Raw genomic sequence first — 26,789 nt, forward strand, 5'->3', positions numbered from 1 at the left:
TTTTGTTTCTCATAAAATTCCCATATCATTAACAATACCGCAAATATAAACATCTTAAACTTTTATGTTACAAACATACAAGTTTAAATATAGAACTATAAGTATCATTATCAACAATCGATCAAACACATTCGTCACGAGTGCGTTTAACGTGAATATCGCGACCATCTGCATGTTTGTTCGTAATTTTTTTCTTTTTTTTTTTTCCTCTACAACCAGTACAACCTGTCATATTAACGGCACATTATTTTTTCAATTAAATTAATCGACCACCTTCGTAACCAACGTTAATTTTTCAATGACTACCAGTTTTCTTCTCAAGATGTTCCGTATGTTTTACATTCATTCAGAATTCTATCTTGTCTTGTTTTTGCTATCGCTACTTCATGCGATTCAATACTAGATCGCAGACCACTTGCAGTCCTTTTTGGTATGGACTCTCGGCTAAAGACTGTGCAAGTTTCATGGCCTCGATGCAATGTTTCCGCGCCAAAAATTTCGTCTGGTCAAGACCTTGCGACTTGTGCACTAGATCAAACGCTTTCTCCACGTCCCCTGGCTCTTGAAATCGACGCATGATCATCGCGTTCAATTCTGGATACTGTAACGAGGATAGAATGTTTATTAAAAATTAAAAGGACAGATCGTAATATTTTCCCAAACTATATATAGCACCTTCCCCTACTATAGCACCTTGATTACGTTCAATCGAACTATGTATTACCTACAAGTTACCTATGTATTACCTACAAGTTTTCTTCTATGTGAATCGAACAATATGAAAAAGTCAAATCAAAATTATTTCTTAAAAAAAATATTATGGACTATAATATTATTTTTATACTATAAATACAATATATATATGTGTGTGTGTGTGTGTGTGTGTGTGTGTGTGTGTGTGTGTGTGTGTGTGTGTGTGTATTCTTTAATTAAATTATAAATATTATAAATTATCACTTCCTTACCCGTTCACAGGCGAAAAGAACTGGAGCAGTTGCAAGACCTAATTTCAAATCCGCTGCAGTAGGTTTGCCCATTGTTGACAAAGTCGAGACAAAATCCAAAAGATCATCGACTAATTGAAATGCTAAACCGATGTTTCTTCCGTACTGGAAGGCTAATTCAGCCAATTGTTCATCAGCATCCGCTAACATAGTCACCTACAATTAATATATTTATTTATTGTTCGTTTCATTTATGTGCTTCACATATCCATTCATTATATTTAGATACTTAATATTTTGAATATATATTATGATGAAAAGAATTTGAATATCACGATCAACATCAGCTATATTTACCGCTTTTAAGGAATTAGCAACTAAGCTGGCTGTCTTGCGATATGTTTTCGTAAGGTAATGTGCGAATCTCTCGTTCTCTGTCTCCTTCGAGCCAAGTTGCATAAATTCACCCTGCACCAGGTCCGTCACAACCTGGAAAGCACCTAGACTTGTCAATACTTATCATCAGGATTATATCAGGATCCTAGAATATGTGGATACTCTTACGCATCCGTTCAAACATTAATTACATTAATTAGCAGTGTGTAAATAACAAACCTTTTTTTATTGAAATTAATAAAACGCTTTGTACATAATATTCTGTAAAATATTCATTCATAAATATAATTTATGAACTTTACCTGACTGAGCGTGAGGGTGACATTGTCATTTCGCAGTTGAGCTATCATAATTGAGGCGACTGCCAGAATGTAATCTCCCGTCATAGTCACCTAAAAACCAAACAAAATTTGAAATTTACATTTAAAAATCAGAAGTTTCAAAAAATTCAATTTATTAAACGTGTATTTTCAAATATCATTCGAATGAAAACGGGCATTTATTTCACAAAGAGTGAAAATACGATATGAAATGTTTGTTTACGATTAATTGGAAAGCGATGGAAAGCGATAATTAAATTTTATATTATAAATTATAATGGTCCCATATTTTCTCTATTTAGAAAGTAATCTTGACATTTTAATAATCAAAACTGATTATAGAAACGTAAATAACGAAGTCAATTAACGATAATATACACATAACAATAATCATTAAACTATAGATGTTTATTTTTACTTTTTAATTAGCATTTTTATTATGGCATTTCATGTTCATTTTACAACGCAAGATTCCAGAAGTCTACAGAATGCCTATAAACGTGCAAAAAATACAATATTTGAAACAAATTTTCATTTAGATTTTATTTCTTTAATTATATCCATATATTTTATATATCCATGAATAATAATATTTAAAGAAAAAATCTAAAATAAAAACGTCAAGGTTAATTCTCGGAAGAATTCAGCGAGAGAGATTTTATCGTTTGACCTCTATTTTATTAAGAACGATAGATAGATTGTAGATCGCCTTTCATACATTGTAAAAGTTAAAAAAGATGAAACGGCCATGCACGATTAAGGAACGCGTTTCCTTTCACTGAACATCTTTCGAAACAGAAGCAGAGAAGTTGGAGCGTGTAAATGTTTGATATCGAAGGATGACACATGCGTTTGCCTTCATAATAGTTCCCTCTCTCGTCTCCTTATTTTTCTTCTTTTAAATAGCATATAAAAAAAGTTCCATCGAAAGATCAAAAAGAGGTGACTGCGAATTAATTTATCACGATTACGATTTTTATCCTTATTTGATTTTGTCCGAGGAACTCGATGATCTTACTCAGCAATCGAGATTGCTGAGCAATCCGAGAGGAGACCACTTTCTTTTATTCGCATTACACACATGGACACAGTTTCGGCCTACGATTAAGGTAAAAGTGTATACAGAAAGCGTAAAATGGGTGAATGTGATGAAGAACTTTTCAAACACTTGCGGAAAATAATTTTCATTGTGATTATTATTTCAGGGGAAAAACTAGAATAAAGATATCGACTTTTGATACATAAAATGTACGTTTGAACGTTTTCACCTAGTAAATATATATGTTAAACAAAAAATATACAAAATCAAAAAGAATGAATCTACATTTAATTTTGTGGCAAAGACTCTCCAATCTACATTCAGATTTTTTACGTAGAAAAATTGGTAGTTTTTCGTTGTAAAAGTAAATACAGATTTTATTTCTTTAGTACTATTTTTGTTATATTAATAAATATAAATTCCATAAAAACCTGTATTTCTACATTCAAATTTTTCACCTAGAAGAATTGGTAATTCTACATCATAAAATTAAACGTAGAAGTTTATTCTTCTCTGCTTCATGTATCTTTTGTCTGAGACACTGTATACATGAATCTGAATTTCTATGAAAACCTGCATTTCTACAAATCTACATTCAGATCTCTTCACCTGGAAGAACTGGTAATTCTTCATTACAAAACTGAATTGTAGATTTATTCCTTTTGGTTTCATGTATTTCTTGTTCGAGGCGCTGCATCTACGTGAATACAAATACCCATGGAAATTTGCAATTTATTAACAACCATTTTTAAACAGCTACGAAGAAAAATCACAAGACAAAAAATGAACTCTCTATTTTCTACAAAACCAAAAAAAAAAAAAAAGGAGACACGTGCACGTTACGAAAATTATCATAACAGAAATAGATTTCAATGGCTCTTAGATATTCCCTATTGACTACTCACAACTTGTTAAGTATCGAATTGTTTGAATATCCATCGGTTCCATTAAATCTGAGCATGACTAACCCATAATATTACAGCACAAAATAAACACGATCTTTTGACAACAAATTGGTGAAATCTCACCGTTGCCGATAATGATCGACCATTTAAACACATTATTAAATGTTTAGAATATGAGGTGACGCCGGGAAGTCAGAGAATAGTGTCTGCCAATGTTTAAAAGTCATTAGGAAGGAATGGTTTCAGAGTATTGTAGCTGGTGCACGATGTATTCATTCGGCGATTTCTTTTGCTCACCACAAGGAAAACGCATCGAAATCGAAACGCACGCGCATCGTCGCCGACGATCCATTCTACTCGTTCGGTGATTTAACGCGCGACACAGACCATCCTGGCCCTTATTTGCATTGCAGCGACTTTCTAGCCGCCGTCGAATTGAAAAACGCCACGCAAGAAACTTTGCCTCGTTTCTTTGATTGAAATAAGAAAGTACGTTGATTATTTCAGTTTAGATCTCTCTAATTACGATTGTTACGTAGAAGCCATTTTGAAACTAGCCTGTGCTTAAGTCTGCTACGATCCTCGAATTTTTATATTTTAATATTACTCTAACTTTGTTTTAGTAAATAAAATGAATATTTTAATATATTTAACGTAAAACTTAATTGGGAAATTATACGTATTAAGAAGACAAGAACTTTTCTTGTATATATCTTTGTTCGAACATGAGATATGTTTTAACTTTAGAGAAATATTAATCGGTCGAAAAAATGATAGAAAGAAAAATTTTCCATACTTTATATTTTTTGATATTTGTCTTACTTATGTTAGTCTTAGTTGTATTGTCTTAGATATGTAACATTTTCAAAAAATAATTTCATCGCAGTCTTTCAACTTTTATAAAATATTATATTACAATAAATGCTAATTTATAGTGTTATTTAGTTATTTATATTGTTTAACACTTTCTTGACTACAATGTCCATCTTATTTTAATCTAAAGTATTTATAGAAATTACAACTCGATCGAAAATAAATATTACATACCGTTTACATATATTTAGAAATCGGAGATAAATTATATTTAAAAGAATTGAAAATATACCTGTCTTGATTGTACCGTAATTATAATTACGCGACGAGTGATATAAATATTAAAATATGAATTTGCTATGAAAAGCTAGTAGTCTAAATAAAATATTAAATAAAAACATTTGCCAAAATTGAGATATACGTATGTATTAATATATTAAGAATAAATATTTCACATAAAAAAAAAATTTTATCATCTATACAATAAAAATACTGACGACTTTTAAGTGGCAGTAATTTTTTTTTTCTAATACCAATTACTTGTAATAAATTAAGCTTTTCGCCTAATAAATAAAATCAAGAAAAACAATGATAAAAATTGAAACAATCATAGCAATATTATATAAAAGTAATACAAGTATTTATAAAGACCAATATGTATTATTTAGATTCTTAAGTCTGGGTGAATAATATGAAACAAAATGGTGGAAATTTTCTCTTTTTACGTTTCATCTTTTCACCTTGAAATTTCGCAAGCAAGGAAGAAAACGAGAGAGGAGCTCATTGATTATGCCGGAACAAAATATTCTAGGAACCTATCCACCCGAATATACGATGTTGTATATCAAATATTCAACACGTGTCCCATCATTTCGGCGAAGCTATGACTTTAAATGGAACTGGACGGTAAACGCGTCAATGTTACGTCAAATATTAACTCAACTCTTATTGAAATCATTGTGATTGAGAAGTCCAAAGATCGCGATTGAATATTGGAGAATATTCTGTCAAATATTAGAGAAAATTTTTTTCGCAAATATTCCATTTATATACACATTTACATTCGCAATCTCTTCGTCCTCTAAAATAGAACTCATTTTAGTTTAATAGTTAGAGTTTAATCCATTATGGATCAAGCAATAATTGGTATCATCTTATAATAATCATTAAATATTATAGTATTCGTATTATACATTTCAATTTTTTGTAATTTCATAAAATCATAGAATCTCGAACATCTATTATAAGTAATTATTATTAAAATATTAATAAAATATTATTTTAATAAATAGTTAGTTATTCTGTCATCGTAATAATAATAATAAAGTAGTTTTAAATTAAGTTTAAATTATAATATATCTAAATTAGTATTTAGAAAGAGAGAATTCAATTTTTACAATATAATTCAATTATGTGTGCATCTTATAGTGTAACTTAAATTTTTATCACTTTATAAATCTTTTATTGAAAGAGAATTTTACACTATTTATTTCAAAAAAAAGAAGGAACAGCTCATATATTTTAAGAAATGATTATCTTATTTATCTGAGTACTTCTAACTCCATTTTGTTTACTATTTTTATTACATTTTTACGAAGCGAAAAAACCCAATCCCAACTCTTTCCAAACCGTTTCGACGTTTTCAAAGTATATTTTCAAAGTATATTTTACCAATTTTACATTTACACGTCATCTCCATCGTCCTCGCCGTAAACTATTTCAATACTTTCACTACGCGTTATCTCTCTCGCTCTCGAAAAGAATTTAAAAACATCTTCTATCCAGTGAATAAATAATCAAAAATAATCCAACTCGTAACTTAAAAAAAGATAAGGAGAAGAAAATAAAACAAAAACTAAAGAAATACAAAAAACATTCTGCCTAAGTTAGAGACTAAATCTAACTCAAAGTACGTAACCAATTCGACGGATTTCAGGAAATGTTTCGACTCCGTTGTCCCACCTGACAATGGCTCATGCGTCGTAATTTCGAGTTTCACATTCGGCATCCTCTCGTCGCTTGCTTTTCACGCGTGTCACCCGACAAAGCGACCGTGGTCGGGCTTTCCTTTCGAAAACACAGTGCGTTTTCGCGTGTATCTTTATCGAGATGCTGACGATCATTACAAAACACTGCGAGTTTCGCAAAACAGACGTGAATCAGCGCGGCGAGCAACCTCAGGGTGCAGCCTCAGCCTAATATACATTCGAGGCTACATTTAGGAAATAACTTTTGATCAACGAGACGGATCGAAGATGTTGTAATGCACGTCTACCATCACTGCTAAAAAAAAAAAAAAATCGATTACTGTAATATGGAGCCGATTATTAGCGCGAAATTAGCGAATCGCTCATGACGCATGGAACTTTCATTTACGTCATCGAATATTTATTACAAAAGAAATATACACTCCTACTGAAGAATTTAGAGCATATTGAGATTTCAGAGAAAACAACTTCTTCGAGAGTAAATAAATATTTAACATTTTTTAATATTATAATATTATAATTAATATTAACTACAAATAATATTAATAATATTCACATAAATCATAAAATATTATTATATTACAACATTAATTATAAATATTGCCAATTTATAATATTAATTATGATATTTTTAATGTTATTAAATATATATATAGTATTATATAATATTATATAACATTCGTATATACGGAATTTTTTACTTTTTTTAGTGACGTTTGAACTTTTACAAATAAATTTAAGTGATAAATATAATAAATTTAAAGAAATTTTAATAAATTTACATATGTAGAATCGTACGAATGGTCTATTCTTGTTAAAATATTTCGATAGAAATTTCCATTCAAATTCCAGTTTTCCTTTTTTAACGATATTTATAAAAATATGAATTTTCAAATAACAACTCGATAAAGAAATCCCGAAATTTAAAAATACAAAGATCGAGAGTAAAATATTTTTCGAATGGTAATAGTTACATGATATGGAATTCGAGGTTCCTTCACGGCCTCGTTATCTTCATGTGATAACTATTATACGTATTATACGTATATATCTATGCAACAACTCTTCCAATTAGTGCCCCGTTAATAAGCTGATGTTTCACAATTCGTTAGCCCAATGCTCCCTTTCAGAGACTTTCGTGGCCATCTTGACGGCTTTCCATTTCTTTGTAACTCGTTAATTCGTTCTTCAAGGTCGTCACACTTTTCAAACCTCGCGTAACACCGAGAACATGTGTTTACAATGTGGTGAACACGCTTCATGCTCGGACAGTTACTTTTTTTAATTTCGAAATTTACTATTAAATTTGTCAAAAAATTACTAAATCAACGATCGTAATTACGAAAACCAACTTTACGCGGATTTTTATTTTTATTTCTACATTATCTAGTTTTAGGATTAGTGCTATAATAGTACTTTATTATATTGTAGCATTTTGAGCAATATTTTATTATATATTTATTATATTGTTACATACTTTATTACAGTAATATAGTATTAGTATTTTATTCCATGTATGTTTATGATTAGAAATAGAAAATAAAGTTAATTTATATTGTCGTTAGATTATCAATTTTTACGTATTAAAAAGAAATTGAAAGATGCAAAAATGCATAAGAATTAATAATGCACGATAATACGTATTATATGAAAATTTCTATAATTAAAAAATATTTTCTAGAATAGAAAATCTAGACGAAACTTCTTTAGGATATAAAGCAAGAAAATGAAATATCTATATCGATTCTATCTCTGAAGTGAATGTGCATTGCCAACATCTTGATCTTGCTCATGTACGATGCGGCTCATTTAAAGACATTGCCCAATTGCTTTTGTGTAACAGTTTGTAAATTATTACGATATAATAGCTGGCTTTTTTGTTGACGGTAGATTGAATCTTGCATCTTAACAATTATGTTAGTCATTTCCTCAATGAAAAATATTAATTATTAAATATTCAATACAAGTTAAATAATTTTTTAAAAGAATTGCAATATGAATATTCGCGTATTGAAAAACATGCAAAAAATTTAATGATCACTAAAATGAGTATTGTATGATAAATTTAATTGATTAGTTATTATAATTACAGTTATTATAATTATTGTATGATAAATTTAGTTTATTAGTTATTCTAATTATAGTTAGTTATTATAATTAAGATTGAAACATGCCGTTAATGACTAATTAAAGTGTAATTATTTATTGTGTTCTTTTAATACACTTATAAAATAAGTGTATTAAAGAGTTATATAATATCATACACTAATATAAAATACACATGAAAAATTTAATGATCGCTAGAATAAATGTTATGTGATAATTATCAATTGAATGAATGAGTATTATATTATCAAATATATGAGTGAGTGCCTTATTATAATAATATAGTAATTAGTATTGTAATACCATTAAAATTAAACTATGCCATGTTACTGAGTAATTAAAATATTTTTTCAATAAAGTATTTATATTCACGTATTAAAATACACGTAATTAAATAAAAAAATTTAATCATCTTTAGGATGAATACTGTGCAATAAGTTCAATGGGACTGTAGCAATAAATGATCAGCTATAATTGAAATATGTCATGTCACTGAATAATTATGTAAAATATTTCTACAATAGATACATATACATATATCTACATTCGTCGAAAAGTTGCAATATGATTGTTCATGCACGAACATCAAAAAATTATTTTAAAAAACTCAAGAATTCTTATTACAATTAGCTTTAGGACGACTTTTATGAATTGTTAAGTTTTACACAAAATTATTTTTATGAGTTCTTTACTACCACAGAATTATTATTATGATATTATTTTATACGCATAAAATATTTAATATCTACGATGAATACCATATGATAGATTCAATCACAACAGGTGACTAGTTATTGCGATTAAGATTGAAACGTATCATATTACTGGATAATTAAAATATTCCTATACAGCCAATGTTAAAATTGAGCAAGCAGTCATTAGCAATTTATAGTGTTCGACTAAATAAGAATTCTTGACCAACTTCCCAACGATCTGTAACCTTTCTCTGTTAACACACACGCGCGCGCGCGCGCGCGCACTCACACGAAACATATTACACAATACACAGACATTTTGCAACGCATAATTATGTCCATATTATAACTACGAGCAAAATTGGTGCGCATGGAAATTTTAAAATATCAAGTTTTGCTGAAGTTATGATGTTCCGGTTTCGTAAACGAGTTAATCCGACACTGAGTAAAAGTCATTTGTTTTTCTACTGTTGCTTTAACGAGTAAACACGAATATTTTGAAATCACAATAGTAATAAATAAGAATAATAAGAATCCTATATAATAAGAACCGTCCTTAAAAGTCATTAAAAAAATTCTACGTGAAAAATAATCATTGAGTGTGAAACTAAGAATTCTAAAAAAATAGATAAATAAATATTGATTATATTAATTATAAATGACCTAAATTATAAATCCGTAATAATAAAAGTCCTGTATAATAAAAACTTTCTCTGAAAATCCTAACAAGAATTCCTTATTACGAATTTTCTTTTTATTATTTCTTGAAACTCAAAGAATATCTGACTAATAAATTGCGGATTTTTATACATTTACCGAAAATTTAAAATTATAAAACTGTTTGGAATACACATTGTGAAAAAATATATAAAATATCTAGAGTATAGTACTTTATAGTCCTATAAAATTTAGTACATACATTATTAAATTAATTATAATCAAAGTCATTTATTGTAATTGAATGAATTATTGAATGAATTATTATAATTAAAATTATTTCAATTATTATTAATTAGAACCAAAAACTTTGTCATTTTCTATTTTATTGTCATTTCATCCGTTTGTTCGATTCTAATTTCGGATACTTTAACTCAAAAATACGATTAATAAGATAATTAATTCTCGAACTATTTTTTCTCGAATTTAATGCTACTCCTTCTAACGCATCATTAATTATCCACACCAGTAACCAATCTTTCTTCTAGCGAAGAAAAATAATTTAATTTGACGTCAATTCTCTTTTCGAAATCTCTCGCGAGGTATGCTTGGAGGATCACACGTAAACCAAAAGAAGATGGCCCTCTTCCGGTTCCAGTCCAAGAAAGCGTGCACGGTTAGCAATGGTACAATCATGAATCGCATTAGCCTCCTTCCTTTCTCTCTCTCTCTCTCTCTTTCTCTCTCTCTCTTCCTCTTCTCTTTATCTCTCTATATTTCTCTCTTTCAGCATTTCAGAGAGAGTTTCAGTTTTCATCGATCGACGAGAAGATATCGAAATTCATGGTGCATCGTGTGAAATCTCCACATGTACGACACGTCTAAACGATCGATTAGAAATCGACAGCCCGATACACTCGAGACGTTTTATTAATTCTAAAAAATCGAAGGGGACGAATTCGAACCCACACGAGTCTTATTTCCGAGTTAATCCTTAGTAATGTGAAATAATATAGCAATAATATAAAATGTCCTTTTTTAATTTTCTCTTTTTATAGAGGTTTCTTTTATAGAGTTACAAAATTTATTATAGAATTATTTTACAAAATTACGGACTTATAAAATTATTCTATAAAATTATAAAATTATGAAATTATAGAATTATACTATAAAATCACAAATTTGCTATACTATAAAATCAGAATTTTTTTTTTCATTATCTATAACATTTTGAATTTATCTTTTCATTATCTATAATATTTGCTATGTAAGACAATTAACCATATTTTAATTATATTCCCAGATATACGAATTTGCATAAAAATTCGCAGTCTAATTGTAATTTCGTAATTTTATCAAAAAAAATTTTTATATAATTAAATTTTTTACATAAACCCACGAGTAACAACTTTTTATAACGTTTAAGAGACAGCGAATTTTCATTTTTCTATCAGCGAATTCATATTTCTATAAATGTAATTATAATAAAAAGACAAAAATAGAACATTATTCTCATAAAAATATTATTTTATCTAATATTAATTTGCATTATATTTGAATCTTTCACATTCAATGATTTAGTTTAATATTCAAAAGTTCTCACTACTATATGTGAGAAACATTGTTTATAAAAAGAGAAAAAAAAAGAGAAACATGCATGGTTATTTAGAAATTTACGTAACATCTCGTGACTCGAGACTGAAGAAAAAAAGCTCTCTGAGAAACGATCGTGTCGCTCACCTTTTCAAGCATGAAATTATTCCTCGCGTTTATTTAACATTTCAAGGCACACTGGTGTTGAATAACCGCTTAGTCACTGATTGTATTATTAAAAGAAAAAAAAAAGAAGCGAGTCTTCAATGAATCAATGTGAATGTGAATTTTATTCGATTACAATTGTAGTTTAGAGAGTGTTTGGTGAGTTTCGTCGCTTACCTTCTTCTGACTCCACACAACGTTGATCGAAGGCTTGCCACGGCGGAAATCCGGCTGATCGATTACGTCGTCGTGGATCAAGGAAGCGTTATGGATCATCTCGGAGATCATCGCCACTTGTCGCTGCGAAGCCAAGAGACCACTGAAACCAATCGAGTGTTTGCGATTTAACTATTCATCGCTTCGATGTCTTAGTTCCTAAACCAAGTACAGAGAAAAAATTTGGAAGAATATATATAAATTTAGAAGAATTCTATAACTTTTATAAGAGATCTTTTTACACGGATTTTATAATATTCTCTAGATATAATAATTTTATAATATAATTTAAGATTGATACAGTATAAAGATTATATGCTTGAGGCCAATTTCCATTTCACAAAGTTTAAATGTCTAAAATATCGATAATTTTTCATTTAGTGTACTTTCGTCCATCTCTGTGTGTACATTTGTAGACAAAAATCCTGATACCTGAATTACATTTTCGTGAGAAAAAAGATTTTATTTATAAATCTCGTGCTTGCCCTTGAAATCTTAAAATTGAGCAAAATCAAAAAATAACATAAAAAAGTGAAAAGTGAAGAAAAAACATAAATAGTTTATTGTTACGCGGTGTAAATGCATGTAAACGAAGGGCGTGTTTTGTCATTTACCAATAGATAGCGAGAAAAAGTAGCTTCGCCGGGCGTTTAGAAAGCATCGAAGGAATGTGACTGACTAGCACTTCTGTCTCTCTTTCTAATTCATAAATCGTTATGAAAATAATTACTTGTCACATGAGCGACGAACGGCCAATTAATATGAATGAGCTGTCCCGTGAATGAGAACTAGTGTAACGTATGTATGCTCGGGCGATCGTGAATAGTAACGAGCGTGACTTTACGATTTAACTGATGCCGAAGATAAACCCACTGACTAGCGAGGAAATCTATAATAATTGCCTGTCAATGAGTTTTTATGATCGATTCCTTGATCCTTGATCCTTGATCGTACAATGTTTCGATGACGTACTTTAATCGATATTTATAAGGATAGATTAAATCCTTCGAATATAGACTATCTTTTTTTCATACTTGGTTATTCTCCGTTTGTCGTACAGATTCCGATTCTGTCTTTTATCTTTTTGTCAAATTAAACAGAATCTAATAATTTCTATTAAGATAACAGAACGATTTTTATCTTTTTATGAAATTGCATCAACAAGTCCACGGACGATAGTGTAAAATAGTATATTACTATTAAATATTCTAATCAGATATGATTCTAATTATATTAATCCTCATGTGGCTGGATATAAAGATCATTCGGAGCCAGAGGTAATTCGCTCGGAAATCATAATCATTTGATATACGTAAACACTCTATGCAAATTCTAATGTGAATTTTGACGGATTTTATAATACACAAATTTCAATGAATTTGCCAATAAATATTATATGTTCGTGCATCCATTCGATTTTTGTTAATTACTATACAATATTAAAAACCAAGAATTCATTGATGAAAGAACACAAGAATTTACTACGAAAGTTCATTTTCAATAACATAAATTACATGTGAATTCGAATGAACCCAGTACTCACTTTGCGAAGGTTAAAATATAATTCATCAAGGAATTAATTAATTTCAGAAAAGTCAAAAAGTTCATTGAGTTCTCTCGTGTTCGATTTCATTAACTATTCAATTTTCATTAACTATCAGGTAATATTAGAAAACGAGAATCCACTCGTAGAAAAAACAAACGAATTTTATTAGGAAAGTGCTCATTTCTAATAACATAAATTAAAACTAACTGATTCCAAATGGGTTCTGAATCCAAACTGAATCCAAATCCAACGCGAGGATTAAAATATAATCCGCTAAGGAATTAATTAATTTCAGAAAGATGAAAGAGTTTCATTTCGATTTTCATTAACCATCGCAAATATTAAAAAACAAGAATCTGCTGGTGGAAAAAAACAAAAAAAAGAATTTACTAAGGAAAGTACACATTTTCAATAACATAAATTGCCACACGCGAATCGAATAGAGTTAAAATACAATCCGCTAAGGAATTAATTTAATTTGAGAAAGGTGAAAAAGTTTATTGACGGCGAACTTGAAAGAATCTGCAGAGAGGCGTGCCTCTCACAACTCACTTTCTTTCCTTATGGTAATTGATAGCCCGTGCCATGAGAATTGCTACCATCGGCCGCAATGCCTTTCCCTTACCGTCGAAATAGTACGTCGCTATAGTTTGCAACTCCTTCTGCGTCGTGTTCCTGACGAGTACCTGGAACAATGGCAAACGTAACCTTGACTCCGAACGGTGAAAAAGAATTTGTATATCCGTGGAACGTTAGAAAAACCGTGACACCCGGCTTCTCTCCGTTTCTCGTAAAAACTGTCCATCTGCTTAAATTACTAAATTGTTGCGTTATCCACTTTATTGTAGTTTGGATTTGACCTCACTTGAGCGATGAAAGCGTTGCAAAATATAAGTATTAAAATAACTTTCAATATCATCGAAATATGGCAAGATACAGAGTTTTATTTAAAATGGTACTGTATTTTTAAAATTATGCTTAATTCAGTTCTTTTTTCTTCAAATTTATATGTATTATTTGTAATAAATATATTATTATATTGCGTTCATTGTTTAAGAAAATATCAATAAGAGTTAAGACTTGAATTATATTATTAGTGTTTATTTAGTATCAAAATATACTATTTTCTAGTATATAATATACTATTTTATATTATACACTATATATATATATATAATATATAATACATCATTTTATATTATACAATATGTAAATTCTTTACCAAATCTAACGAATTCTACCTTTTCAATTTATACACGCGGTTTCTGGAACACGTTAATTATAGTGTGCCAATTTTTTTTGTTTTATTGTATCTAGTTGAAAGATACAAAAACAAAATCACAAGCATGCACCGATATTTCTCTAACTATGAAATTTTTTTGTTTCTTTTACAATTTCTTCATACTACATCATTGAGTGTTCTCTTCACACTTCGAAACATCTATACGTTGAAAAGACATGCTCGATGATAATACCTTATTTTACTATATAAAAATACCTATTTAAAAAAAAAAAAAAGTGTGCCAATACGTTTTCGACGCGGTGCATTTCAATTCAATACAGGTGTTACATATTTTATTCTGAAGCGACTGATCGGGGCGACGCATAGACGATCGATGCCCATAACACGATGATGATGAAGTATACGTGAAGGAACGAGTCGCAGGCCATGGACTTATAGTTGCAAGCATCCGATAGAAGGAAGAGAACGAGCAAGAGAACGAAAAAGGCGAGGACCGATCCGCTTTGAATTCAAACGGCGATACAACGGCTGAAAGTTCGTCCTGGAATTTGGCCAAAATCGAAAGGAACGAGCGCTCTTTACTAGAGCTCGTTTCGCAAGCTTACGTCAGAGACACTTTCCGCGTGGCTGTTTCGCGCATGTGACCGGAAGTCGAGCATTACGGACTTCGGCCGAAGCACTCCGAGCTTCTTACCCTTCGAACTTTCGAAATTCATGATCTCTATGAGTTTTATGTGGGAAATTTAATTATATTTTCTTTTTTATTAATTGTATTAATTTTTAATGCATGGGAAATTTAATTGAATAATTATCAAGTATGCAAAATGTGCGCAATTAAGTAATATGATTATTACCGAATTATGATGCTTGATACTGTCAGATGCGAGGATACAAAAATGCATGTAACATGCAAAAACATGGAAAATATCCAAAAATATAGAAAATGTTTAAAATATAATTCTGATACTTTACTGCTGATATTTACGCATTCACGGAAAATTTACAGAGGCACACGAAAATACATAAAGTGAAAATAGAAACATTCTGAAATACTATGGTGATTTCTTGTGAGAAGTTTGAAAACTATTGAAGGATGTAAATATCAAACTGACTAGAAATTTCTTTCGAGCAGAATATTAGGCTCTTGGTACGAAATTTACGTCTCTGGCCATTAGCCTGAAGAAAGTAGAGCGAAACGAAAAGTCGCATTCTTTTGATGCATTACAGCTGATGAATTCACGCTCAACTCTCAAAACAGCCGGAAGACAAAGGTATGCGTTTCCTTTTAGAAGAAACAAGAAAAGACAAATCTTTTAAAATTCTTAAGTTTCATGCTTTTTACACGCACTCTCAGAAGTATGTACTTGCATTCTATACCTATAAATATATTATATCGCACTACCATAAATTAGAATTATTTAATTATTATATTAAAACCAAAAAAAAAAAAAAAATTGAAAAAAAAAGAAACCAATAGTACATACTTATAGTGTAATAAAGAGAAGTTATACGAATAATTAAATTAAAACACGCAAAATTCAAAATCTACGTTAAATATAAAAAACAGAAGATAGTAATAGTACAACAGAAATTGATATTCTAATAATATATAATAATACAATGAAAATTAATAATCAATATTTCTATAATGATTGATTTAACTAAAATAAATATAATAAAAATAGATGATAATATAATAAATACATACATATATATATATATATATATATATACTATTATATATGATATATATATACTATTATATATGATATATATATATATACTATTATATATGATATATATATAAATAAATTATATAAATATAAAAGAATGTAATGAAAATTAACAAATATATTTGACAAATATATTGATCCACGAGAGTATTCGTGTACGGTGCAAACGTGTTAGTATGTACATATAATGATTCAATGAAACAAGCCTGCATCGATTACGAGTCAATTAACCCCGAAAAGCCCGCGATACACGACAGCGAGGGCACGTAATTGCGTGACAAGTCAGTATTATCGCGTTCCACTGTCGCGACGAGAAAAAGTGCTTTCTAAACGCGTTTGCACGTGCATACGCAAATACAATTGTTACGAGACCTAGACAAGCCAGCCGTAAGTAAAAGTTCTACTCTCGGCCATATATGCAGACCGTGAAGTCTGCTTGGGCTGCTTTCGCTAACTTGCTCCAACACCCATGGACTATTTGTGAAAACACCGTTCGTTGGTATAAATATTTATAATAACGCATTACCATGACGATTTTTCATACGTACTTTACATAAGTGGCAATGCTCTAATGCTTTATTAGCAACATGCTCTTATTGTACAATGATTTGTTAACGGAATAATTTAGAATATATTAATGATAAATATTAGTATATTAAATTATTTAAATTATTGTATATGGATATTAGATTAATTATTATATCGAGCATATTGGTATTAACGATTTAAAAATTCGATTTTTCTTTGTTTGTGAGAAGAAAAATGACTATTTCATTCAGCCAGTAGTAATACAGATTTAATAATAATAAATATTGTGTATAAATGCTAAATTCTTTGAATTGTTGTGTATAAATGCTAAATTAACTAAGAAATTAATATCGAGATATTAATATTAAGGATTTATAATCGTTTGCTTGTAAGAAACTGAGGAAATTAAATTAGATTTTAAATTAATATAAAAATTAATTTAAAAAAGAAGAAATATTAATATCTCCGAATTGCACATAGATATTAAATTAGCCAAGATATTGATGGAAAAATTATTTAATTTTTATACTACGATCACGTACTTACTCCTCATTTTTCAGCATATTTCTATTAATTTCGTGGGAGAGTAATAAACTTTTAATAATCAATTACTACATTTTCATTCAAATTATATATGTATAGTTTCACTAGATACAGACATCTCAATAAGCTAATAATAATGATAATAATAAATAAAATAATAAATGCAAGTTAAATATGTCTTAAATAAAAAAAATAGTAAGCTTCTAATTATATCTCTCGAGTTCACAAAAAAGAAATAGGTTTCTAATAACGAATTTACGCGTACATTTTTACGAAACTCAATAAAATAATAATAATAGTAAATAAAATAACAGGTCAATAAACTCTTACAAGTAGCAGTCGCTTGTCTGTTTCAAATCAATTCAGTATTCTAGACCTCGATAAACAGTAAATAATTTTAAAAATTTCAACGTGACAAATATCAGAAATTAACAAAAAAATCCACTGACTCTTGCAAAAATACCAAACACAATCAACTCGAGTCTGGAAACAACTCGTCGCATAATGAAACTCAACTTCGCACGAAATTGCAGACTCGTCCACTCTCACGCGTTGCATTTCTTCGAATCGAGTCTAGCAACTCGATTTCCTGCTACCATTTTCGGTGCAAACCGCGTCGATTCGCCAGGAATCATCAACTACTTCCGTCAGAGTATTTCAACAGAAAAAATGTGGCTCAAATCCGGAAGGAAAGAAAGCCAAGTATCACGCATAATCGCACGTATAGTGGAAGAGTAAACAAACTCATCGGTTTACGAAATACATACGATTGTGGAATTTCTTCGATGAAATGACGTAGAAAATCAGTTCGCGAAATTGGATAATTTATTTATGAAAGAGAACTGATTTAAATTTACGAAATTAGATCATTTATACGAAAAATTGGTTTACGAAATTGGAGTTCGCAGTTCTTTCATTCTTCCGGTTATTAGTAATAAAAAAATTTTTTTAAAGTTTGTTTATTCTTTCGGTTATTAGTAATAAAAAAATTTTTTTAAAGACTTTGTTCTTTATTGCACTTTTCGATGCATAAATCAATTAAAAGGAACTGCAAATGCATAACACTGCAACATCTTTATTCCAAGATTAATTATTCTTGTAAATTTGAATTTAGTTGCTAGTTGGAAAAGTGTGCTGAATAATTACATTAACATGTCACAGTAAATTTCTTTGATTAAATATTCGATAAAATGATATTTTAAAAATCGAATTCATTTTCAAAAATTGCGACATTCGCGACGATCTAATAATTTTGTAATACGAAGAAAACAAGTAAGTACCGACAGTGTACTTAAGTACCAATGGTTACGTGATCACAATTAAAATTCTCTCGCTACTTCGGCCTCTCGAATGTATGACTTTTTCTGTCAATTTATGATGTAATTTGTCAAAAGAAAAACTGTATAACAATTCTGTCTAAGGAATTCGACCTCCATATTTTCACCACTAACCGAACTGGTTTGCTTGTCGGAGAGACGTATCTAGGTTGTCTACTCTTGTTTACAAAAAGTGAACACGGTGAAACATGTAACATCTCGAGAAAATGTGTCGAATGACACAATCTTTAATTGGCAAGATGATGTTATTGCTTCGGTTTATGAAGATGATTTAGTTAATATTTTAATTTAATTTAATTACTATCTTAGATGAAATAAAGATTGACTGACCTCTCGTATATCCTCGTAGACGTCTTTGAGATCGTCATCGAGAAGTCGGTAAGGGTCGATTTGATAATCGTGCACGGATCCAGGCAATTGCGTTTGCATAGAGCTCATCATCCTCGCAATGTTCGTTCTGCAGTCCCGTGTGCTCGTTCTACTCTGCATGGAAAAAAGAGGAATTCATTATTAATCGAAGGAAAGATATCGCGACGGATATAGAAAGTTTATACGTGATTTGAAATACGTAACTTGGAATTGAAATTAATGTCCATGATAACATGACATGACGAGAATGTTTCAAGTATTCAATTAATGAAATAATTAATTAATTACTCAATATTTTATTCTTCTTCAAGTAAAATACATTTCGAGTGAAATATTTTTTATTAACGTTGGAAAAAGAATAAGATGACATTTTTATTAAAATTGGAAGAAGATTTTTGGCGAAATTATTAAAATTGAGATGCGTTACAAATCATCATATTTTTTAATGACTATATTATTAAAAGAATATATAAAATTCATAATTCAAAATAATTCATATATTCAAAATTCATAATGATACTCACTCATTTTCTTACTTTATTTATTTCTATAATTATTTACAATTTATACGTTATTATGTTCATTATAGATGTACCTAACACGCAGAAAACAAGTAGAACTTGTATTATTTGATACATAATTTTTCTAGTGATTGACAACAATAAAAACATGAAAATTGCGTTAATACAGCGCAATGTGTGTGTTTTCATTAGGTATGAAAAAACTATAGTGCGCGAACAAACTTACGAATGCTCGTGACTATCAAACGTTGGCAAATTGCTAGGAATGAAATACCTGTGACGGTGCAATGTGGCGGAACATTTGTTTCATGAATGTGTTGAGTACATCGCGCAAGAGTAGTAGCGATAATAGTACTACATAGCAACGTCTGACCATGCACAGTCATTTACTACTTCATCTGTTGCGCCTCGACGCGTATGTCATTGATTTTACTACTTGGAAAAACATTGCAACAGAATATTCGCCTACTTCTGAATGAACAGAAATTTATAATTCTTTGAGTACTTTACACAAGAGATGGATAATGAAGAATTATTTCTGTGCAATTGATAATCTAATTTTTCATTCTCTTTTTTTTTTCAATCAATAAAACGTGACAGACTACTTTTGAATAAGTGATATGAAACCTATAATCTTTTGAATACTTTATGAAATGGATAATAAGAAAAATTATTTTTATGCAATTGTGCAATTGATGATCCAATTTTTTTGTTTTTAAGAAAATATGATGCTTGTGAAGCTTTTATATTTAATAAGCAAACTGCATTATTTAGATTCATACTAAATTTTATATCCATTAAATATAATTCTATTAATATTAATTATAATAATATATTACATGTATTAAAAATATAATAAATATTTAATGTATTTAATATATAATTTAAAATATAATACCGAACTTCTAGTTGCTAACTGTTTATTTAGTAAATTGACATTGGCTTGAAACAGATGTAGCAATCAATGAGAACAAACTTAAACAAAAAGGAAACTTTCATTACAATTTCACTTTATAAAATGATGAATCATCTCATAGCTATTTATAATAAAAATTTACACACCCATTTTCACGATCACGATATTTTTTTCTCACTATAAAATAATTTAATCATTTTTACTAGAAAACCAAGAAGAAGAAATCCGTTTAATATAAGGGAGTTACATCAGCAAGAAAGCAGCATTCCTTCCTTGTGTTTCTTTCTACTCCGCTAACCCTTGAAATTCACTCGGTTCACGGCGATTTCTCGTCGAACGACACAGAATACGTAATACACGACGTTTCAGAAAGTTGCAACTGTTTACAAGATCCGTCGTTCCTGCGACTATTTACGTTTGGTGGGCACGTAACGGGTTACCGTCGGCGATGTCTCCTTCCCAGTTCTCGCCACTTTAGCCGACGATGTGCCAGGCAGGACGACATTCTTTCGCTCGGCGTTCTTTCGCACCGACTGTCTACTTTCGTCATCGAAACTCCATTCTGATTCTCTGTAATTTCTTAGCATTCGCCAAGCAATGACGGACGAAGAAGACAAATTTACTTGACCCAAGTACTGTTCATCAAAAAGACATAGCAAAAATCAGAAAGTTTAAAAAAATAATGAATCGAGTAGTGGAACGAGGGATAAAAAAAATGGTATAAATGTTATTATGTTTTACCTATATGAGGTAAAAAATTTATTATTGAAATGATGATTAAATATTCGTAAAGAATATTAATTAAAAATTTCAGATAAAAATTTGGTAAAATTGATACTGAAAGTCATAAATATTTTAAAGAAGTCTATTATACTTAACTTAGAGATTGAAAAAATTCTCAGAATTTGGAAAAAATATAATTGTGCTATAAATATATGCTGAAAGTAATAGATATACACTTGTTCTTATTTCTTAAGTCTTAATTTTAACTATTCATTAAGACAGATTATACAAAGAAATATATATATAAAATTATTTAATTAGCACTCAGCTATTACATCTAAATAGCCTATAATAAAATCATTCTATCTACAAACGAAGAAAAATTTATACGTTAAGGGATTAAAGACTTTTGAGTTAACAAAATATTTCACATCAAACTATAATTTATGTTTGATAACAAAAATTTTAGGCATTTAATTCTACTTTTTATTATATACTTCCCGTGATAGAGAATATTTCAAATATTTCGAAATTAGATAATTTAACTTTGTATCGTTATAGTTTTCAATACTTAATAATATTTTATGAAGTTTCACGAAACTAAAGTATTTACAATACTGTAATAAACTATTTCTTGATAATAAGCTTATGAAATCTATATGAAATCTATTATTTAGTTTACCCAGTAAAATTACCCAGAAAAATTGAAAAACTTACAGATGCAGAGTCGATAAAGCAACGATAAAATTTAATAAATCTTGCACAATAAGTTAAACAATATGAGCCGATTGTACAGACTTGTAGTTGCGGTTAATCGGTGTCATCATTTAACGCTTTAATTTTATGACTTTTCCATATCTCTCTCATCAACAGTACTTAGTTATACGCGAGGTATTTCTCGATAGTCGGCAGCCTGTGAGACCGAAGGATTGGGCATGTCAGGATGCAAGTAAATGGCATTAACGTTGTTTCACAAGTTCGCCTCTTTCGCCGGTGGATTAATCGAGGTCACGGCAAATAATACTTGTATCCGGTAGAGACGCATTAGAAGATACCTGTGCAACTATATTCGTCGTTGAAGGTTCATCATCCAGCTTTCAAATTAATTTAAATATTCGCAACAGCACTTGCACGTGCACACGCTTTTAATTCTCTTTACTCGTTTTATTTAAATATTTCGTATTTAATGATAATCGTCGTTATTTAAATAAATATCGTACGATTTTATTATTATTTATTTGATGTTCGTTGTACAAGTTTTATTATTTTTATTATTTAAATAATTAGTATTCTGTATGTAGTATTAGTATTTCTGCTATGAAATTATCCATTTAACTATTAATTAGATAATCTTGTAATACAGAGATTAAAGAAATAATAGAATAAAAATAATTATGAAAAAAAAGATTAAGAAAGATAAGACATTCATCATCTTGTTTTCAAATTAACTTGAACGTTTTCCACGGTGTATATCTACGGTACCAATAATAATGGAAAATTGTTGATAAAAAATCAGATAATTGCTGATATAATAATTTTATAAAATAATTCGCTTTGTAAAATAATTCGATTTTCTTTAAGATGATTTTACATCATGTGAAGGGTGGGAAAATGAATACCTTTTTCTCGAAAATTATAAAAATTCAAATGCGCGTGAAAATATTAAAAAATTATTTTTGTGGCTAAATCTATCATGGTCTTGAAGATTGAATTTTTCTCTTTACGAAATTACTTGTTCGATATTTTTCGTACTTGAACATTAGGACCATGTTGGATTTTCTTGAATTTTTTTCGTTTAACCCTAATATTCAACGTTCGATAAAAAGGTAAAAAGAAAAATCGTTTTAGGGGATCATTGTAAAGAAATCTACCAAAATAATAGTACATCTAGTCGCGAAAATAAATTCTTTAATATTTCTACACATTTCGAGGGAAAAAAGTATCCTCACCTTCTCACCAACTACTTGATGCAAAGTCAAAAAACAAACTCGCGAGTAAAAGTTTCAAGCTTTAAAATGAGACAAGGTTTCTTTTACAAAATTATCACCTTAAATTATCGACAATTTTTCATTGTCGCCGGTACAATGACCTCACCGTGCGACTAATATCGTACAGGAGATATTTTACATTCCGTTAAAATTATCGGGGCTTTCGCCACTCCAGTAGCATTCTAATCCACACCTACATTGATAATTAACGCAAATATATTCCAAACAATACGCGGTAACAAAAACATTTTCTGTCTCAGAAACTAAAATATGTTGGGAACCAAAATAACGGTACGATACCCATATATGGGGGAAAATTGTTCAGAATCATGCCCTTGACGACACATCTCAAGGTTACAAAAATCCACGAGGTCGTCCACGTTGCAAATAATTGGCCCGTACGGCAGTTGTTAAATTTCACAGTTGTATTCGCGTCCCAGAACGTACCTATAATATGGAACGGTTGGTATGTTTACAAGATATGCAACATTGAGCAATGACCGTGTTCAATGTGTATCCATGCGTGTCATGTGATTTCCATGGCACGATATCCGTTTATTATGTTCTTGGATAACTAGTTTCGTAGTAGCAGGCAAGTTCACTACACAACCAAGTATTACCTCTCTTGCACACTGCATCGTCGCTCAAGGCCAGCCTGCGTGAAAACAACACAGCCAACAAAATTATCGAAAAGCGAAATCGAGCAGATTTTTTTCGTTACTTACTTATCCGTGGGGCGATCAGTCGCCCATAACGCAGAGAGGCAGATGTTCACCTCGCAGACAATTTTTATTTTATGAAGCTTCATAAAATGCTTGCCACGTAACCATTTCCCTTAGCCTTGCACGGTATTTTTAACTTCTGAAATTTATGGGATACCTTATGGAAGGCGCCGTGAAGAGTTATAAATATTTTTACGAACCTGTTATATTATTATATTTTTGTTTATATTTATGTATTTAACTATTTAATATAATACGCACTTCGAAAAAGAATTACGATATATTGAATGTAATGTAATTCTTTTAAGTTCATTTTTCTTATATTACTTTTTATTTTTAGTTTGGCTGTTAATGAACGAACGTAAAATGGGTTTCTTTATAATAATAATAATAATCTTTCTATTTTTGAATACTGTTGAATAAATATTATTTATTTTATACTATTTTAAAATTTTAATTTGACTTTTTAGGCAGACTATATATATGTACGTGCGTGCGTGCGTGCGTGCGTGCGTGCGTGTGTGTGGGAGGGCGTGTAATATATTTATATTTATTACATTTATATCGGTATATGTGATATATTTATGGTGTAGTATATATGTTATAATCATATAGTATTTGTTGTATATGTACATAATATTCATTATCAGACAAAAATCTGGAAGAAAATTATTTTACGCCAAATACTACGCCTAGAGAGCACTGTGCTTTAGATATTTTACATATTTTCTTGTGCAACTTGTGCAATTTTGCAGTTTTAAATTCTCCACAAATGCACAAAAATCTATTTATTATACATTCTTTTTTACATTTTACACATACTGTATTAATTTCAAATGATACTACAGATGCGTATAAATTACAAAATATTCTCTAATCTGATCTTTCTTATCTAATATTTCATTTATATTTTAAATAAAGATAGTTGATAGCACAGATATTTTCATGATATCATCTCGATACAGTAAACTGTTCGAATAATTCTGAACGATATCACATACGATTTTAACGAACAAATTATTAGAATCTCAACTAATGACTCATATTACCTATACGTATATACGGATTAATTATAACATCGTTGGCGAACACGTGTTCCGATCAACGTGCTTTCACCAATTGGAATCCAATTCCCCTAGACGTCTGTATGTTATTGATTATGACGACAGAGAAAGAGAGAGAGAGAGAGAAACAAGGTGTAAAAATCCATATAAAATTATGGCTGATAGAAATTTTCGGCACCTGAGACCATCGTTCGATAACTCGTCTGAAAGTTGGACAAGTTGGCGTGCGAACTGGAAGAATGTGAAAGCATATGAATCTTCCCGGAAGTATCACAAGATGTTGCTTGAATATCCACGTTCGTAAGATTTAACACGATACAAAGAATGAGATTCTTTTTAGTTGAAAAATTATTGATTTATTCCACTATTTGATTTATATCATTAAATGAGATGTATCTACAAATATTAAGTGAATCAGAAAATATTTTGCATATATAATATAATTAATAATAAATAAATATATATTACATATTTATTTATATAAAATATATATATATAAATTCATATATTCATACTATGTACATAAAGCGTTTAAGTTGTGAAGTTTTAGTATTTCTTAAAAAACGAAAATTTATTTTTCAATGTACATATAAACTCCGTATTTAAAAGAGTAAATCGAAATAAATGTAAAACTCGGAACTTTAATTTGCAACGCGACATAAAAATATCGAACTCAAAATTTGCTAAAATTAATATTCTTGGTTTTTTCGTAGACCTTTCATATGTAAAAAGTAACTGGCAAAAAATTTTTCAATCAAAGAAATATTTGAAAGTATTCAGAAACACAGAAAAATCCTTTGTGTAATTCATGAATTAAATTGAAATCGCTAACTTGATTGTTTCACGTACTGCAAATGAATAATTCCCAAAGGTTACAATGTTCTCAAGTACTCTTGAATATTTGCATGATTCGATCGAAAACTATCCGCAAAGAGTAATAGTATCATTTAAAATTAGATTTAAATTAAATACATTTGCATGTATGAACGTTAATGTATATGAAGAAGGCCATAATGAAATATATATTCAGGTTTGCTAGTCGACATTTAATTGACATCAGGTATCAACTCATTATTATACCATCTATGCAAGTCCTCTAGAAAACTTTTTTTTCTAAAATAATAAGTACGCGTGAACTATATATCCTCGACATATTATAATGAACCATAATTGACAAGTGTGAAATCTAGTTCATGAAGGTAATTCGATACAAGGATATTATAAAGATACAAGATATAACAAAAGATAGAAAGATAGTATGAAGATCTAAGAATATTATAAATTTGAAACATATTGACTGAAAATACTTTAAAGATGCTGAATGATAATGTAAACGCTAATAAAAAGAATAATACAAATACATAACGATACTGGGAAGATGAAACATTATAAATATATACTATTAAGTATTACAGAAATTATGGAACCACGTAACAAAACATAAAATACAAAAACATGATAAAGATCTGAAGACACTACAAAAAATAACAATATTAATGCTACTAAAATATATATAAATTGTCGAATCATTAACCGATCACGATCTATATATAAAATAATTTTGGAAGAGAAGTCAAATACTCGAAGAAAAAATCAAAGATGCCATAAACGGTTATGAAACCTTCCTGGATCGAAACATCACACATATAATTCCTCGAATCGATGTTAATGAACCTCGTCCCCCACTAGTCAGAACTTTCTTAAATTCCTTTAATAAAA

General features: G+C 29.6%; 1 protein-coding gene across 4 annotated transcripts in view; it reads right to left on the minus strand.

Annotated features, from left to right (window-relative positions):
- Positions 1-26,789, minus strand: part of LOC122526802 (all trans-polyprenyl-diphosphate synthase PDSS1) — a 60,464-nt gene continuing 33,675 nt past the window's right edge. The window contains exons 1-8 of one of the 4 annotated variants that reach the window (XM_043650347.1): positions 20,821-21,074; positions 19,098-19,250; positions 13,936-14,069; positions 11,799-11,940; positions 1,643-1,732; positions 1,302-1,433; positions 966-1,160; positions 1-601 (exon numbers count right to left, since the gene is read on the minus strand). In XM_043650347.1, coding sequence (XP_043506282.1) covers positions 380-601; positions 966-1,160; positions 1,302-1,433; positions 1,643-1,732; positions 11,799-11,940; positions 13,936-14,069; positions 19,098-19,208 — 1,026 coding nt within the window. In that variant the 5' untranslated portion in view covers positions 19,209-19,250; positions 20,821-21,074 and the 3' untranslated portion in view covers positions 1-379. Of the gene's footprint in view, positions 602-965; positions 1,161-1,301; positions 1,434-1,642; positions 1,733-11,798; positions 11,941-13,935; positions 14,070-19,097; positions 19,251-19,931; positions 20,026-20,776; positions 20,801-20,820; positions 21,075-26,789 lie in introns of those variants that run through there. The other 3 variants (XM_043650348.1, XM_043650346.1, XM_043650344.1) reach the window with 3 other exon arrangements.

Source organism: Frieseomelitta varia, unplaced genomic scaffold (genome assembly GCF_011392965.1).
Source record: "Frieseomelitta varia isolate USP_RPSP 00005682 unplaced genomic scaffold, Fvar_1.2 scaffold_194, whole genome shotgun sequence".
Taxonomy (NCBI): Eukaryota; Metazoa; Arthropoda; class Insecta; order Hymenoptera; family Apidae; genus Frieseomelitta; species Frieseomelitta varia.